Raw genomic sequence first — 16,877 nt, 5'->3', positions numbered from 1 at the left:
GTCGGGGGCACTGCCTTGCCGGCCGGGGGCTGCGGCGACCCTCGGACCCACGCCGCGAGCGTGTGCAGGGCGAGCCATCGCGACCGAGACGTCGACACGCCGCCCGCCTCCAGCTGCTTCTGGTCGTTCCACGCGGGCATCGCCCCCTGGGACCGCCAGCACTCTGAGCAGCTGCACTCGTCTTGAAAAGGCTTCAGTCACAAGTGATCCTCTGAACAGCGAGAAGAGTTCTCCGCACTCGGTTTCACAGTGTCCCCACGAGAGAGCGCGCTGCACGACATGGACACGGTAGCGCCCCGGAACGCGACTGGGCTCGGGACGCCCTCTGCAGTCCCCCTCCCCCTCGTCGGCACGCATCCCCGCCTCAAACCTCCACCCCGCACAGAGCACACACCTCCCCCTTTCCCCTCGACGCGCCTGCAGGTGCCGACCACGTAATGAAATGACGCCCTCGCGTGACCCCGACCCCTGAACAGCCTCATCCACTCACGTGAGCCAACAGAGGAGCTTACACGCCTCGAAGTAACTTTCCGGGAAGGATAGACAGCCAAGGCGTCGCTGAAACGCTTCGATGGACGATGAAACCGGTCGAGGCAAGGCGACACTTGGGTGGATTTAGGTGGTGAGCTTTTTGTTCTTCGAGTGCCATTGAGGAAGAAAAAGTCTTGATCAACACCCAATTATGGGCAAGGCATAATTTCTCACCCGAATTTGGGTTTTCTGAACCAATTTTGGTTGATAAGGGGAGTATCAGCTGCCTGTACGGCCAGACAGTATTCTTACCCAAATTCGGCCCAAATCTCGGTGATAAAATGATCCACACTCCAGACATTAAAACGAATGTGACACATAGTACCCACGTACACATGTCGTGTCACATCCAAACGAATGTGACACCTATGTACTGTCACGTCGTTTGAATGTGACATGACCACTTCGTCTCATTAAAACGAACGTGACACCCCTTAATCTGAAAATCATGGCGTGTCACATTCAAACGAACGTGACAAAGTGGGCATGTCACATTCAAACGAATGTGACAGTACATGGATGTCACAGTCACATTTGTTTGGATGTGACACGTCATGTGTACTTGGGTACCATGTGTCACATTCGTATTAGTGTGACAGTTCGACAGCTGATTGCGTGTCACACCCGAAGTAATGTGACAAAGTGGTGCAGTATGTCACATTCGTTTGACTGTAAATTTTCATCGTTTGTCACGCTCAAACCAACATCGCCGTTTTCACGTGAAAACGAACGTGACGTCACATTCCTTGGCTGCCGGTGTACAAAGCATTTCTTCTTAATACGAAGCAGTTCTACAACGCCTTCAGTTTCTTCGTAGTTATGCAGCCAATGCTTCGTAGGCTTTTAAGAGTGAAGGCTCTTGCCCAAACCGTTTGGGGTATATCCCTCTATTTCATGTAAATATTTCATGTAACTTTCAAACTGGCGTGGTTTATTCCGAAAGCAGAATCCTACGAGAAGAGTAAGCCGTTTATTCCTTCATCACATGGTTGCATAGCACGTTGGCTGACTTCCACCCGCGGCAGCTGGCTTCTTGACAGCCAAAGCCGCAGCCCTCTCTTTAGCGGTGCAGTCGTAAGCCGCCTGGGGGGAGGCCATGCACGACGCTGGGTACGCTGCGAGGGCCCAGGGCAGAGCGACGGCCACCTGGAACAGAGCACCAGTCAAGATAAAAAACAAAGACAGAACTCAAACATTATCCACCTTAACTCTGAGAAGGTCGGTCGTTGGAGAAGTTAAAGAAAAGAACCTCATTCGTGCGATTTCATTTCGGAGATAATAGGGTGGTCAAACAAGGCAACACGTCCGCACCGGAGTTTTGGCTTTGTTTTTCACTTGAACGAAAGATAATTCGCCCAGGTTGTCTTTTTTGACCACCGCAGCCTCTTCCTACCATACACTTCTCTCAAAAAAGTCAACCGCGACATCACGGTAAAACCGCACTGAAAACATTAGTGTGTACTGAGTACGCACTTAATTTTTCAGTGCGTCTCCTGTGAATAACCCTCCAGGGAATCCGAGGAGATATGTTTACAGTAAAACGCGTTTCAGTGACAAAGGGAGGCAAGGACGTGAAATTTGCCCTTTCGCTCTCAATGGCTCACGATCTGCAGACTTACGAGGACAGCGAGAACAAAGAAGAGGGCAAGTGTCTTGGACGCCATGGTGACTCGTTTGAATACTGTGACTTGTGAGAGCCCTCTTATACCGATTTGAAAGTACTCGTCAGTTGACGACTTGAACGTCGTGCTGCGAGAAATCGTGCACTACTCGGATTCGCTCGGGGACAAATGTGAAAGTCGTGACAGCGCAACAACATAATGCAATAAAATCTCATACATTTGACGAGTAAAACTATTGCAGAAACTATTTACAAAAGATGAGCCTGTCTTAACAATAGAAGGGATTTTAATTAATTTTGGAAGTGGAGATGAAGCGCCGTGCAAATATCGGGTCACTACTTCGGAGTGGTTTGCGAACCACTGATGACGGCCCTATTTTAAAGCCATGGGGATTGCAGGTTAAACCGACGATGGACCTAGGAAGGAGGGGGAGAGGAGTTGGAGGGTGCATTAAAGTAAGACATATGTAAGAGATCTTACTAAAATAATGTGACACAGACAAAACTGGACGGGCCTTCTATTGGGCAATAGAGGTATACAGATGTAAAATACGTTTCTTTGGGTTGCTTCGGGCGACTTTGTAACATGTCGTGATGGACCTTTTTGGGAACGTGCATGGGTGTGGCTTCGTCTCAAAAATTCTCTTTTGCGTGCGGTTCATCATAGTTCAAAATTAGTGTGTGCCTAGTCCACCAAGACCCCTTAAAAAAAACACAGAATAGAAGAAATATTTATAATAATATTAATAGAAACAACAACACAATCGAGGCGTAAAATTTGTACGGTGCCCCGCGGTCCCACGATAAGATTGCACATAGTTATTCGTGCCATAAGTTTCATGAATCAGACTTGTTTGTATAAGGGAGAATGGCAGCAGCTGCGCGTGTCACGATTTTCGTGGTATTCTTTCCCACCCGGGGAGCGTACCGGAGAGCAATAAGTACCGCGGCGGGCCGTGGGTCGGGACAAGTCGCATCCCGCCATGAAGGTCGCCACAGTCATCCTGCCCGCCTTGGGGCTCCTGCTCGCCGCGCAGCAGGCCGTGTCCGACACGCATTACGTATGTTGGAGTAAACGCTCGATTTTCTACTGAGAAATGCTGCGCTGTAATTATACCGAGCTCATGCTACACAAACGTATCATACTACTGAGAAACTTTTCTGTACTGCAGGGATCCTTAACTTAACATTTAACTAACACTGCTTTCATAACGTAACATAAGACAATGTTCGCTCAAGGTTAAGGGTACGGACTTATGAAAGTACTTGCAAAAGTATATCGACACAAATTCGAGACATAAAAAATAACCTACACTGTCCGGGATTATTTTGTGAAATTACGATTAATTGTCTGTTAAATCTGTACCACGAACTGCTCGTAAATTTCAAAAACGATCTGATCATCCATCTTTTTTTCGTCAATTTACAAAAATATTCTTATTTACAAATTAATCCTCAATTTGGTCGTTCAGATTTTTTATTCTTTAGGGGGGGAAAAACCGGAGCAAAAGTACTTTCAGCTGGCTTCAATGGTCTTGTAAAGTCGATCCCTGCAAATGAAGGTCGCAAACAGTCATCCTGTCAATTACATTGGCTCCTGTACAAAAACGTGCAGTCGTGTGACAGATTACGTATTCTTGGAAATAAAGCTCGTTTTTGTGAGAAATGCTGCGCGTTATTAAAACCGAGCTATGCTAAGAAACGTATCATAAAACTAGAACTTTTCTGAAACTGCAGATTTCTTAAATTTAAACATTTATCCCTAAACTTTTGATAACTTTTAACATAAGAAAATTTGTTCGTCAAGTTAAGGTAGTTATTTTATGAAAGTATTTGCAAAATTACGACACAAATTTTCGGGATATAAAAAATTTTTAACATTTACCCTTTTGAAAAGATGTTAGAAGTTAAGGGTAATAACACTAACTCTTATGATAACGTTATGATGCCCTTATGAGGTAAGTTAAGGATCCCTGACTGTACTGTCACTCCAAACCGAAAAGGTATACCTTTGCGGGCGATACAGATGTGTTCGCCAATGAAGGGCGGCACAGAAAATCTAAGAGGCGATAGACGAAAGTATCGCCACAATTTCGCAAGGAACTTAGAATTCATTAGTATTTATTGCCCAATTTTGTCCTCCCTTCCACGCGGCGACAGGCACGTTTTTGTTTTTAGGTAGGCAAAAGGCACGTCTTTACCCCTAGCATTTCACTGACAATGAAAATGTCTTGATCAATACCCCATTTTGAGTATTGATCCGGCCTTGATGAAATTTCTAATGCAATCCTCAAGAAAACAGGAGAAAATCTTTTAAAACCGCTTGCCCATATTATCGACCTATCTTTCCAATCTGGTATTTTCCCACATTGTTGAAAGTATAGCAAGGAAACAGCTCTCTGCAAGGAAAAGGGTGATGGTCATTACCTGATAGTTTTCGACCCCTAAACCTTTATTTGGCTAAAATGTATGAAAAATGCTTCCATAATCGTATTATAAGTTTTGTAAAAATATGAATGGAATTTTAGTTAAGGAACAGTTTGATTTTCGAAAGGGACTCTCCACCTCTCACGCAACTACTCTTGCTATGGAATTAAAAACTGATGCTCTTAAATGTAACCAAAAAGTACTGCATTAATTTTGGACATGTCCAAAGCCTTTGACCATCTTAAACTTCTTGAAATACTTAACGATTATGGCGTGCGAGTTATTCCAAGTACATGGACCAAATCCTACTCAGAAAAATTCCATCCGCGCCTGACACGCGCAAAGGCGTCCTTTTTTTAAAATGCTATTTGACATCGGATCCGCGCTGTTTCTCAATTTCAGGACAACTTCGTCGCGACGCACGGCTGGAAGTTCGGCCACTACGTCGGGGCGTGCACGCTGGCGGCCTACAACAAGTACCCGCAGTTCGGCGCCGCTGCCTGGGCCGGAGTCTGCACCTGCCACACGAGGGCCGTGCAGGTGTCGCAGGTCGGCGGGGTCAACATCGGACCCTACATGCGTAGCGTCATCACGTGCACCCTGACCAGCGTCGTGCCCGGCGTCGCTGTCATCGGAGCCGAAATCATTCACTGCACTGCAGGCAAAATCAACACCTACGTGGGGCAGGGCGGCAAGTAAACCAGGACCAAAGAGTAACTGTACTGCGAAATAAACGTGAAACCATTACTGACAACAAATTGATAGTACACCTGACAACTTCTTTTAAAGCTATCCCAAAACATTTTCGTTGATTTTTTTTTTCGTGAGTCCCAGTGTTAGGTGCATGAGAGCTGCGGTGGCCGCTATGCTACCGCGGCACTTTTTCAAGCTGTATACTCTGAGACGGATGCTGGATGTCCGATTTTGTATGCGTGACGGTCCTTTCGAACATGGCTGTTTTGAGGTGCACGAGAGGGGTGACAAAGAAAAGCAAACTGGGCCATTGAATTTTCTAAAATTAATTTTTATTTTTTGTACAGTACAGAAGAACTAATTTTTCTCTATATTTTCGTAGACTGTCTCCTGAGAGGGAAAAAAGCATTAAAGTCAACTATCTCATTTCATTGGCTGAGTGGGGTTGAAAAACTTTTTCTGTCTGTCTGACTGTCTGTGTTCACTACTCCTCCTGAACGCCAGGGTGGCCCACTTTTTCTTAAAGTTTCAAAAATTGAGGAGCGCCGTCCAGATTCTGAAAGTAGGTGTAAAATCATGAATTTTGATATAAATATGATTAGATTTGGACCATGTTTAGGGGTCCATCAACGCACCTGAACTTCAAAGAAAAATTGAAAATGGACTGGTTTACTAAAATCGATGCTGTTTCGAGAGTCTTTGACCGATTTTCGATTGCAAAACGGCGATCTTTTCGGAAAAGTGCGTTTCACTCGATGATGTACATTACATGACGATCAAACGCATTGCCTATTTTCCAGGGGCGTGCAATCTCGTTTTTAGCCCCTAAATCCAACATGTTCCTGCGCTTTGAAGGTGTTTGAGTCGTCTGATCGGATTGTTTGGGGTACCATTCGACGCGCCTGATCAAAACCATTCAAAAAATGTCTCGGGCGTCAAAATCGGTTAGGTTGCCTACTGTACAGGAGCAAAAACCACTGAAATTTTCCGGTAAAGTGCACTTTTGTGATACAAAATATCTGGTTTAGCATCTGGTCGGATTATTTGTGGTGCCATTTGACGCGACTGGTCAAAAACTTTCGAAACCGTCGCAGACGTCCAAATCCGTGGGTTGCCTATCCTCCAGACGAATTTTTGACATTCGACATTTTTTGCTTGAAGGGTCGGCAACCCACCGGATTTTGGACGTCTGCGACGGTTATCGAAAGTTTTTGACCAGGCGCGTCAAATGGCACCACAAAAAATCCGACCAGAAGCCAAACCAGATATTTTGTAACACAAAAGTGCACTTTTCCGGCAAATTTCAGTGTTTTTTGCTCCTGTACGGTAGCAACCTAACCGATTTTGACGCCCGAGACATTTTTTTGAAAGGTTTGATCAGGCGCGTCGAATGGTGCCCCAAGCAATACGATCGGACGACTCAAACACCTTCGAAACGCAAGAACATGTTGGATTTAGGGCTAAAAACGAGATTGTACGCCCCTGGAAAAGGCAATGCGTTTGATCGTCATGTAATGTACCTCATCGAGTGAAACGCACTTTAATGAAAAGATCGCCGTTTTGCAATCGAAAATCGGTCAAAGACTCTAGAAACAGCACGATTTTAGTAAACCAATCCATTTTCAATTTTTCTTTAAAGTTCAGGTGCTTGATGGACCCCTAAACATGGTCCAAATCTAATCATATTTATATCAAATTCATGATTTTACACCTACTTTCAGATCTGGACGGCGCTCCTCAAGTTTTGAAACTTAAAAAAAAAGTGGGCCACCTACTGAACGGCTCGGCCGATCTGGCTGAGATTTTGCACGGTATTGGGTATGTCCTTGGCTCGCCACACGCCAAATTCACCCTTCTATCTTAAACCATTATTCGGTGAAACCAATCAAAAAACACTTACAAATCGGCAAAAAAGGGCAACTTTTCAGTGCCTTTTAACTTTGAACCAAGTTTTATATCGCTTCTTCTGTCTTTGAGGGTGCTGATTACGAAAATAGGGTACTTCGGAGAAAACCCAGACCGGAAGTCAGTGACAGAACGGGAGAAACAAAAGGGCGTCGGGAGACCGTGCTGAGCGGTGGAAGGGGTCGAAATCGGCGGGGTGGGGGCAGAATGCGCGCGCCGCCTTCACCCCCACCACCGCTCAGCACAGCCTCCCGACGCTCTTTTGTTTCTCCCGTTCTGTCGCTGACTTCCGGTCTGGGTTTTCTCCGAAGTACCCTATTGAACCCATTCCGACTCTTTGCGTGCCGTTCAGCAAGGGACGGAGCCTGCCGAAGGCAGGCCAGCGCCGCAGGCCAACGTAGGTTTAAACGCTAGGCGTGGATTGTCGTGACTGGCGCAGCATCGCGAAGCCTGTTACGACAAGCCATTGTCTGGCGTACACCTACCTTGTATTCAAAGATTACATGCACTTGTATTGTGAGGCGTTACTTATAGATTCTGGCCGTGAAATGCCATCCTTTTCTTCAAAGACAGACTCATAATCTTAGGCAGTCTTCTTTTCACATGCAACATAAGTATCAGCGAATTTTAGTGCTTCTAGCCTAATAGGTATAATTTTTCAATTTTCAATAACTCGACAGTGAATATATGACTTTCTTACCTGCTGTTGTTTAGTTCTTCATGCTTGGTTTGTCATAAGCTTGACAAGTAGTTGACTGTTCTGAACATCTTTCTTCTTGCAAGATTCAATTATAGCTTCCAATCCTTTCTGACATGACTCCACTCTCATCCCAGGAACGTGACATCACGTTCGAACGAATGTGACAAAATGTCACGTTCCTTTGAGCATTGTGTCACATTCGTTTGAATGTGAATAAGCTCATTTAGGGCTGATTCACATCGGAACAAACGTGACACAATGCTCACACGAACGTGACATTTTGTCACATTCGTTTGAACGTGATGTCACGTTCCTGGAATGAGAGTGTCTTCAGCAGTTTCTGACATGCCTACCTTTACAGCTTCCAATTCTTTACAGTCGTCTTTCACAGCTTCTAATTCTTGCTCTCATATTCTATTGTGTTCCTTGTGGACTTCCTTGTCCTCGCACTGCCTGACCAATTCTTTGTTTTGCTTGTCGCATTGTTCTTGAAGCATTCTTATGGGAAGTTGCCAAAAATGTGGGTCCTTTTGGCCCCCAATTTGTTTATTCCGAGGGGGAAATCACTCGCGTAATAGTCGGGACACCGATTCCTAGTATTACGCGTAATAGTAATAGCGTAATAGCCAAATTTTTAAAGATTTTCCCTAATTAGGGTCCGATTTTAGACTAAATCTGGATATTTTCGAACATAATAAGCCTGCTGTAATAGCGTAATAGAACGTAATAGGGAGTAGTCGGGTCACAGTTTTTAAGAGTGATTTCCCCCTCGGTTTATTCTTGAAATGCTTTTAATAAAAAATTCGCAGGTGTATGGGGCTAGTGTTCTAGAACTGATTTCTGACTTGGGCCAGGATTTTCGAGTGATAGTGACGAAAATAGGGGTAAAACCTTTTTTTTTCGTCGGCACGGAAATTACACGACTGGCTCGGAAGTTACATTTTCACATGGTAGGCTACTGAACTTGGCCAGTTGCTGTGGGGAATGTAGGATTACTCTCTTCAAACGGAGCGTTGTGAGCTGCGTCCAACTTTAAGGAACGTTGAGCCCCTGTGGGGTAGGCCAGCCACCGCGCTTCGGTGGCGTGCGGGCGTGCCTATCCTATATCATCATCATCATCATCATCATCATCAGAGGCTGGACCACACATGATCGTATGCCATTTCGGGCCCGACACATGCCCGCCTGCACTGCAAAACGGAACATGGTCGTCCTTACTAAGGTGACACTTTAACTCGGCGGAGGAACTCAGCGGCTGCACGCTCCGGCTCGCAGTACCAGCCTTGGGGTTGGGGGCCTGTGTTCCCCCGGAAGGGGTCACACAGACCTCCGCCCCGGGACAGTCTCTTTGCGCACTACCGAGTCCGGTGCCCCCCTGCTTCGTCCCACAATCGTGGGAACCAGGAGAAATTCTTCTTTGTCTTCTTTCTTGCGGCGTTGGTGCTATGTTTTGATTTGGTTCTTCGCCCTTCCCCTTTCTTCATGCGACCATGCTGGCGATGACTTGTTCAGAGCGAAAGGCGCCGACAGACTCGCCAGCCGCACGCCGACTAGTTGCCCCCCAACGCTGGGCACGCCGAGCTGCCGGCTACACTCCTGGCTGCACCTGCAATATTGGCGAAATGCCTTCGCTTTGACACCCCCTGCCGCCGTCCCCGCGGCAGAACTCGGCCGGGTCGCTGCCCGAGCAGGCCAACACCACGTGCTGGCCCGGCATGCCCGTGGCCGGACAAGCCCGGACTTGTCGAAAACCTCGGCGGCGGCGGCACTCGCGTCTGAAAGGCGCCGCGGCCGAAGCAGTGCGAGCCGGCGACACGGCTGGAGAACACCTGCAGGCTGTAAAGTTGTTGTCTCCTGTCGCCCGACGCCGCCCGGCCCGGGCGACTCGGCTGCACTTCCTAGGAACTGGGTAGGCAGCGACCGCCTCCCCCCCCCCCTCCCCGGGGATTGGCATGCTGTGCGCGGATCGGAGACAAAGGGCCAGGCGGCCAAAAGGGCCCGTCCCGCTGCTGACGTCCGCTGGCGGTCGGACCCCACTCGTGCGCGGCCCCGTCGCCGCATCGTAGGGGCACAAGTCGCCGGTTTTGGTCTTCGGCCGCAAGGGGTCGGGCAGGGTGAGTCGCGCCGTCGGTCCCTCCCGCATGGATACGGCGTGCGTGGTGCATGGCCAAAGCCCTCGGTCGCACTGCAGCCTGCGCCGCCAGCGTTTCGTGGATAAACCTGTGGAAAAACCCGCCACCAGGCTGTGAAAATTGTCAGGGGCTGCGTTCCGCGCGGTTAGCTGCTGCTGGACCCCGCGTTCGGTTCGCAGGGCCGCGGGGCGCGCCTACGGCCCCTTCGCATGTCCTGGTACCCGCGGCCGTGACAGTGGGTGCACCGGTGCACCCGCGCAGGTCAAAGCTGGCTGAGAGTCGGCGCCCGGCCGCCGTTGCGACAAGCGGGAAATCCACGCGGAGCCGGGAAATCCTTGGTGACGTCGACCCGGTGCTCGGCGTGGTGAACGCGCGGGGGATTCTGGGAAACTGCGGCCTCTCTCCTCACGCAGCCGTCCGTCGCAGCTCACCTTGCCCTTGACCGAGACGCCACACTGTGGCAAGAAGCTACGGAAAATTCTGTAAACAGCTTGTGGTAATTCTCCGTAGGCCCCTTATCAATATTCTCCGTAGGCTCTTACAGTATTTTCTGTAGGACCGCACAGTATTCTCCGTAGGACCGCACAGTGATCTCCGTAGGACTACACAGTCTTCGAGGTCCTACGGAGAAGACTGTGCGGATTTACAGAGAATACTGTGCGGCCCTACGGAGAATACTGTAAGAGACTACGGAGAATATTGATAAGAGGGCTACGGAGAATCCTGGCAAAAAAATTAACAGGATTTTCCGTACCTTTTTGCCACAGTGCACAATCTGACCTTCCGCATGCTCTCCGGCCGGCGACAGCTGATTCCTGTTGATTCGGATACTCCAACAACCCGTGGTCCCATTTCTTCAGGTGCCCGATCCCGGAGGACCCTGCGCCTCGCTGACGCTGAGGCCTGGAGCCGCGACTGCACTCTCACCCACAGCGGCGACCCCGTCACTCCCGACCGTCACAGCGCCACGCACACACCGGGAGCGACACACACACACGCACACACACACATCATCGCCATCGCTATCGTACACATCGCCGACCAGTAGGACCGACGCGTCGCGGACGCGGTCAGGGAAGCTGGAGACGCCGGGCGGCGCCATTCTCCAGTCCGCAGCCTGTAAACCCTCAGGGCGCCCTTGCCCGGGTGACCGGCGGTCACCCCAAACCTTGAGTTGCAGGGGGCGCGCAGAGCCCCCCTTCCCTTTCACTCCCTCTCGCTCCGGCCCGCGTGCTGCGTCGGATGGCCCGGCTGGAGTCTCCTCGCGTCGCGTCGTCCTCTGCGTGTAGGGCTTGCGGCGCTGCGACGAAGTCTCTCGGCGCTGGGCTTGCAGTATCCTCAGGATGTGGGTGGTAGCACGGCACGATTTCTAACCCTATCGATAGACTCGCGGCACTACCCTGGCTAGCCCGGCAGCGTGGCTGCCTGGCTCGACTCGGTCCTCCGTCCCGCGCCACGCGCCGCGTGCATCTTTGCCTGCGGCGACGGTCGTCCCAGCCAAGGGAGGCCGATTTCGCGTCCCACTGCCAGGTAGCCCTACGCGCCGCGTGTAGTTTGCCTGCGTCGACGGTCGTCCCAGCCGAGGAAGACCGATTTCGCGTCCCTTTGCCAGGTAGCCGGAGGACGATCCGCTCGCCTCCGGTGCCTCCACGCGACTCTCCGCCTATCCTATCGTCGGCAGGCGTTCCAGGGCTGCATCAGTGCGCACTCTGAGCTGTCTTTAAATTGAAAAAGCGGGGATGATGAGAAGGAAATGCACACTATATCACTTGTTGGGTGGTTTATTTAGCATCATAGTAAATGACTTCTCAGCATTGAACATACTAATACTAAATAAACATGAAATTTGTTACAACTAACTTAAAGAAAATACTATCGCATTGAAGTCTGAGCTCAGTACCACCATACCACATTTAAAAATATATAAATTTATTTATATCTAAACAAAAAAAATGGTTCTACGACGGTTCACACAAACTTTTTCACATACTGAAGTTTTGCCTAATGTTATTTCACATAAACGGTTTCACACAAATTTTTTCACACAAAGTACCATTTCACATTTATAATGGTTTACACATTGTTCACACAATTTTTGTGTGAACCCATTTATTAGCAGTTCCTTGCCGATTGACGGTAAGGATGTGCGAATCAAGGATTTTCATTTCGAATTGAATTCGAATTGAATCTAAAAAAGAAGTTTCAAATCGAATTCGAATCGAAAAAGTTGTCTAATTAAATCGATCCGAAGTTTAAAGATTAAGAATCGAATCAAATTCGAACTGAAACAAAGAAAAAAATCCCAAAAATGCTGTGTTTCAAACCACATTATCTGTATAAAGAAAGAACATAGAGCAGGAATTTTAAAAAAAAATCTGGTCTTGCTTCAATAATATAAAAACAACGTCTTTTGACCGGTCCCGTGCAACCGATTCGAAGAGGAACCAACGTCTGTTCGAAATTCAGAATCATTCCGGTCAAAGCAAAGATATCTATCTGTCCCCGAATCGAATCACCCCTGATTCGATACCGAACTCTATCCCTAGAATCCCCCTCTATCCCTTACCCCGTAACTTCAAATTTTTGTGTGAATTAGTTTTGAGAAACTCGCAGGAGCGAGTTTAAAATTAATGTGCGGGGTGTTGTGGGAAGCCGACTATACCCAGCGGCGAGGCGCGGACGGGGCGCGACGCGGCGAAGTGCAGGGTAAGCATGTCGCGGTCGCGTCCCGAGCGCAGCCGCTGGAGAGGCAGTCACGCACTGGCCGTCGCAGAGGATGGATACTCGCGACTGGTTGTTTTGGTGCCCTCATTAACTTGTGACCTGTGACCTGTGACCATTGAACCACCGGAATAGAGTGACAGTTATCGTGACCAGTGTACCACCATCATTCAACCCTCCCCTGAGAGTCCCACTATTCTTCGGACTCAACAAGACGTCCCCTTCCTGGAGTACTTGGCTCGCCGTGGCCACAATTTAACGTAGTGGCCTTGATGGCTTGTGGCGTTGGTGGCTAGTGGCCTCGTGTCCCTTGAAACCCCTTTGAAATGAAAGTGTGTTAACTGGCATTGTACGTGAAAAGAAATTTTTGTGAAAAAAATTTTGTAAAACTGTCTATGCAAATTACATTAGGCAAAAATTCAATATGTGAAAAAATTGGTGTGAACCGTCGTGTTACCAAAAAAAATCTATTTCACAGGAAAATAAAACTCTTGTGACATAACATCATAAACATATAAAAATATTAAACGAAACAAAAAAAAAGTGCTGTAAAGAAAACATGAGAAATCAAGTACCCAAATATTTGAAGAAAAAATAAGTCTCAGCACTTGCGCTCAGCAGGGCCTTTGGTATGGCAGCTGCTTTAATCAAAAATTTAAAAAAAAAAAAGTCCCAGCACTTGCGCTTGACAGGTGCCTTTGGCTGGCAACTTTTGGCTTGGCAACCTTTGGCTCGGAAGTCTTTTTTTGGGAAAAGCTTTGGGCTTTTCGTCACTTTGGGCTTAGGGTTTTTCCCGCAGGAGTGGCCACCTCGGTTTCAGCTTTCGTTTTGGTTTGAGGTTTCTCTTTGGGCTTGGCTACAGTTTCATCTTTCAAAGGCCATGACATGACTAATCTATGGTGCGGGCAAGTGCACTCTCATTCTAGGGAAAGTGACATACGTTGAAACGAACGTGACAAAAAGTCACGTTCGTTTCGCATACAAAAAAATTATAGTAAGACTGCAGTTGGACTTATGTAGATACAGCATTTAACTGTAGTGAAACTACAGTTAAACTGCAGTTAACTACAGTTTTCTTGCAAATAAACTGGTAGTTTTTTTGTAATACTGCAGTCAAATCTGCAGTTTAGACTACGGTCATCTCTCGTTTTAAAAATAGCAGTTAAAACTGGAGTTGCAAAGTATCTTTTAACTATATTTTAAAAAATTTATTCTTTAAAACTTTATTCCTTGTTCTTCGGGAACTCTCTCCCACCCACCCAACCCCCTTCTCCTTCGTTACTCAACGACTTTTGATGATGAAAGTTGTAGGCGGCGATGGTATTCGAACGACGATCCTCCGGGTCGTGGAGCGGAGGACTTGACCACTACACTGGCAGGCGGGCGTGTCCGGAGACGTGCACGACCCGGACCACATGACAAGACCCCATCCCGTGACCCACTGATCGGGCACTGCAGTTCGACTGCAGTTTTAATGCAGTTTAAGGGGGCTCATACATGTTAAAAGCACTTTTTTCAAAAAAAATTTTGATGTAGACGGATTAAGATTTTACAATTTCTGTGTTAAAATCCTTTTAGATAATTGAGTAAGCTTCATTTTGGCTTAAGGGAAAGTGACTTTGGACATTTTTTGGAGATTTAGTCGAAACGTTTAAAATTTTGCTTCTCGTAAGATTTTGTTCGCATACTTGCTCAGATCTGTGGGGAAAAAATCAGGGAGACTCATCCCCAGTAGTGTCATAGAATTGACTACAATGGGCTTTATATCTGCAATAGTTTTCAAGAAAAAAAATAAAAACAATTTTTTGTTGAAAAATTTGTTTAAAAAATTGTTAAAAAAATTGTTTTTATTTTTTTTCTTGAAAACTATTGCAGATATTAAGCCCATTCTAGTCAATTCTATGACACTACTGGGGATGAGTCTCCCTGATTTTTTCCCCACAGATCTGAGCAAGTATGCGAACAAAATCTTACGAGAAGCAAAATTTTAAACGTTTCGACTAAATCTCCAAAAAATGTCCAAAGTCACTTTCCCTTAAGCCAAAATGAAGCTTACTCAATTATCTAAAAGGATTTTAACACAGAAATTGTAAAATCTTAATCCGTCTACATCAAAATTTTTTTTGAAAAAAAAGTGCTTTTAACATGTATGAGCCCCCTTAACCATAGACAATGTGCACTTGGCTAGATAATGTGCACTTGGCTATCACAATTTCTACGCAAACTGACGTTTTATACCGTAAGTCTCACAATTTTATAAGCGGAGAAGCATATCCATTTTTATAAACGATAGGGCAAAAAAAATCCGTATTAGAACCGCTGCCGTTTCTTTATCTTAACGAATTCCGCGCAACTGACTGACCAATATTCTGGTTATTCAAACACACAAAAGGAACTAAATTTGGAGAATTTAGTTAATTTATTTGGAATTGGGACAAAATAGAACACTGATTTGGCTGAACTATGAAGTTGCTTACAAAACTGCATAAAAGGGCAACCAAAATTGTAGTCAAACAACAATTTAATTACACTCCCCAAGTGTGCTTGCTTTTTGCAAACGTAAGTACAATTTAAATTCTGACTACAGTGGAGTTAGAACTGCATTTAAGAACCGATTCGAAGAGGAACCAACGTCTGTTCGAAATTCAGAATCATTCCGGTCAAAGCAAATATATCTATCTGTCCCCGAATCGAATCACCCCTGATTCGATACCGAACTCTATCCCTAGAAGACGTCCCCTTCCTGGAGTACTTGGCTCGCCGTGGCCACAATTTAACGTAGTGGCCTTGATGGCTTGTGGCGTTGGTGGCTAGTGGCCTCGTGTCCCTTGAAACCCTTCGAAATGAATGTGTGTTAACTGGCATTGTACGTGAAAAGAAATTTGTGTGAAAAAAATTGTGTAAAACTGTCTATGCGAAATTACATTAGGCAAAACTTCAATATGTGAAAAAAATTGGTGTGAACCGTCGTGTTACCAAAAAAAATCTATTTCACAGGAAAATAAAACTCTTGTGACATAACATCATAAACATATAAAAATATTAAACGAAACAAAAAAAAAGTGCTGTAAAGAAAACATGAGAAATCAAGTACCCAAATATTTGAAGAAAAAATAAGTCTCAGCACTTGCGCTCAGCAGGTGCCTTTGGTTTGGCAGCTGCTTTAATCAAATATTTAAAAAAAAAACAGTCTCAGCACTTGCGCTTGACAGGTGCCTTTGGCTTGGCAACTTTTGGCTTGGCAACCTTTGGCTCGGAAGTCTTTTTTGGAAGAGCTTTGGGCTTTGCGATCACTTTGGGCTTAGGTTTTCCTGCAGGAGTGGCCACCTCTATGGTTTCAGCTTTCGTTTTGGTTTGAGGTTTCTCTTTGGGCTTGGCTACAGTTTCATCTTTCAAAGGCCATGACATGACTAATCTATGGTGCGGGCAAGTGCACTCTCATTCTAGGAACGTGACATCACGTTGAAACGAACGTGACAAAATGTCACGTTCGTTTGAGCACTGTGTCACGTTCGTTTGAATGTGAACAAGCTGTTTTTTGGACAATTCACACTCTAACGAATGTGACACAATGCTCAAACGAACGTGACATGTTGTCACGTTCGTTTCAACGTGATGTCACGTTCCTAATGAGAGTGTGGCATCTCGGGGACAATAGGGAAAGGATAAAGCTTTTAACTCTTTTTCCATCGGTCTGTTTCGAACCCATGCACTACCGCGTTGCCACTTCGTACCTCAATAGCTTTTTTTCGGCCAATCTCCCATCTCAAAGAAGTGACTAAATTAGAAGATAATTGTGATAATCTTGATCCGTCACCAGAATATAAGAACTTATTTAAAGCGACAAGGTCATTGGATCTTAGAAGCTACAGAATTTTTGAAAGAACTGCCCAAATTTGAGCGATTCAGTATACCTCGCCCAAAATGGGGTTTTGATCATGATTTTTTCATTCTCAGTGATGAACAGTCTTTGTTACATCTGACAAAATTAGCTCATAAAAGCTTAAGAGGGCACTGCTTCTGGTTCTTGGCAAAATACGTATTTGTTGTATAGAGGGTACAGTAACAGAAGATTAGTTGAATGCGGTAATAGCATCTGTAAAGGAGTCAGGCCATACATAATGTACAAACTCTTGGAGCAACAACC

The 16,877-nt window shown here is 46.3% G+C and overlaps 1 protein-coding gene across 1 annotated transcript; it reads left to right on the top strand.

Annotated features, from left to right (window-relative positions):
* Positions 1–3,060: 3,060 nt before the first annotated feature.
* On the top strand, positions 3,061–5,338 carry LOC117646406. Its single transcript, XM_034387303.1, has 2 exons — positions 3,061–3,213; positions 4,982–5,338. The coding sequence occupies exons 1-2, from the start codon at positions 3,136–3,138 to the stop codon at positions 5,276–5,278; spliced, it is 375 nt and encodes a 124-aa protein (XP_034243194.1). The 5' UTR covers positions 3,061–3,135; the 3' UTR covers positions 5,279–5,338.
* The last annotated feature ends 11,539 nt before the right edge of the window (positions 5,339–16,877 follow it).

This window comes from Thrips palmi, unplaced genomic scaffold, assembly GCF_012932325.1.
Source record: "Thrips palmi isolate BJ-2018 unplaced genomic scaffold, TpBJ-2018v1 HiC_scaffold_19, whole genome shotgun sequence".
Classification (NCBI taxonomy): domain Eukaryota; kingdom Metazoa; phylum Arthropoda; class Insecta; order Thysanoptera; family Thripidae; genus Thrips; species Thrips palmi.
The sequence above is the reverse complement of the archived record's forward strand: the minus strand, read 5'-3'. Positions and strand labels throughout refer to the sequence as shown.

Excerpts from the sequence above, each read along its gene's own strand:
- LOC117646406 (XM_034387303.1), top strand. The coding sequence starts at position 3,136 with ATGAAGGTCGCCACAGTCATCCTGCCCGCCTTGGGGCTCCTGCTCGCC. Across the intron at positions 3,214-4,981 it reads CCGTGTCCGACACGCATTAC|GACAACTTCGTCGCGACGCA; the intron begins GTATGTTGGAGT and ends TCTCAATTTCAG.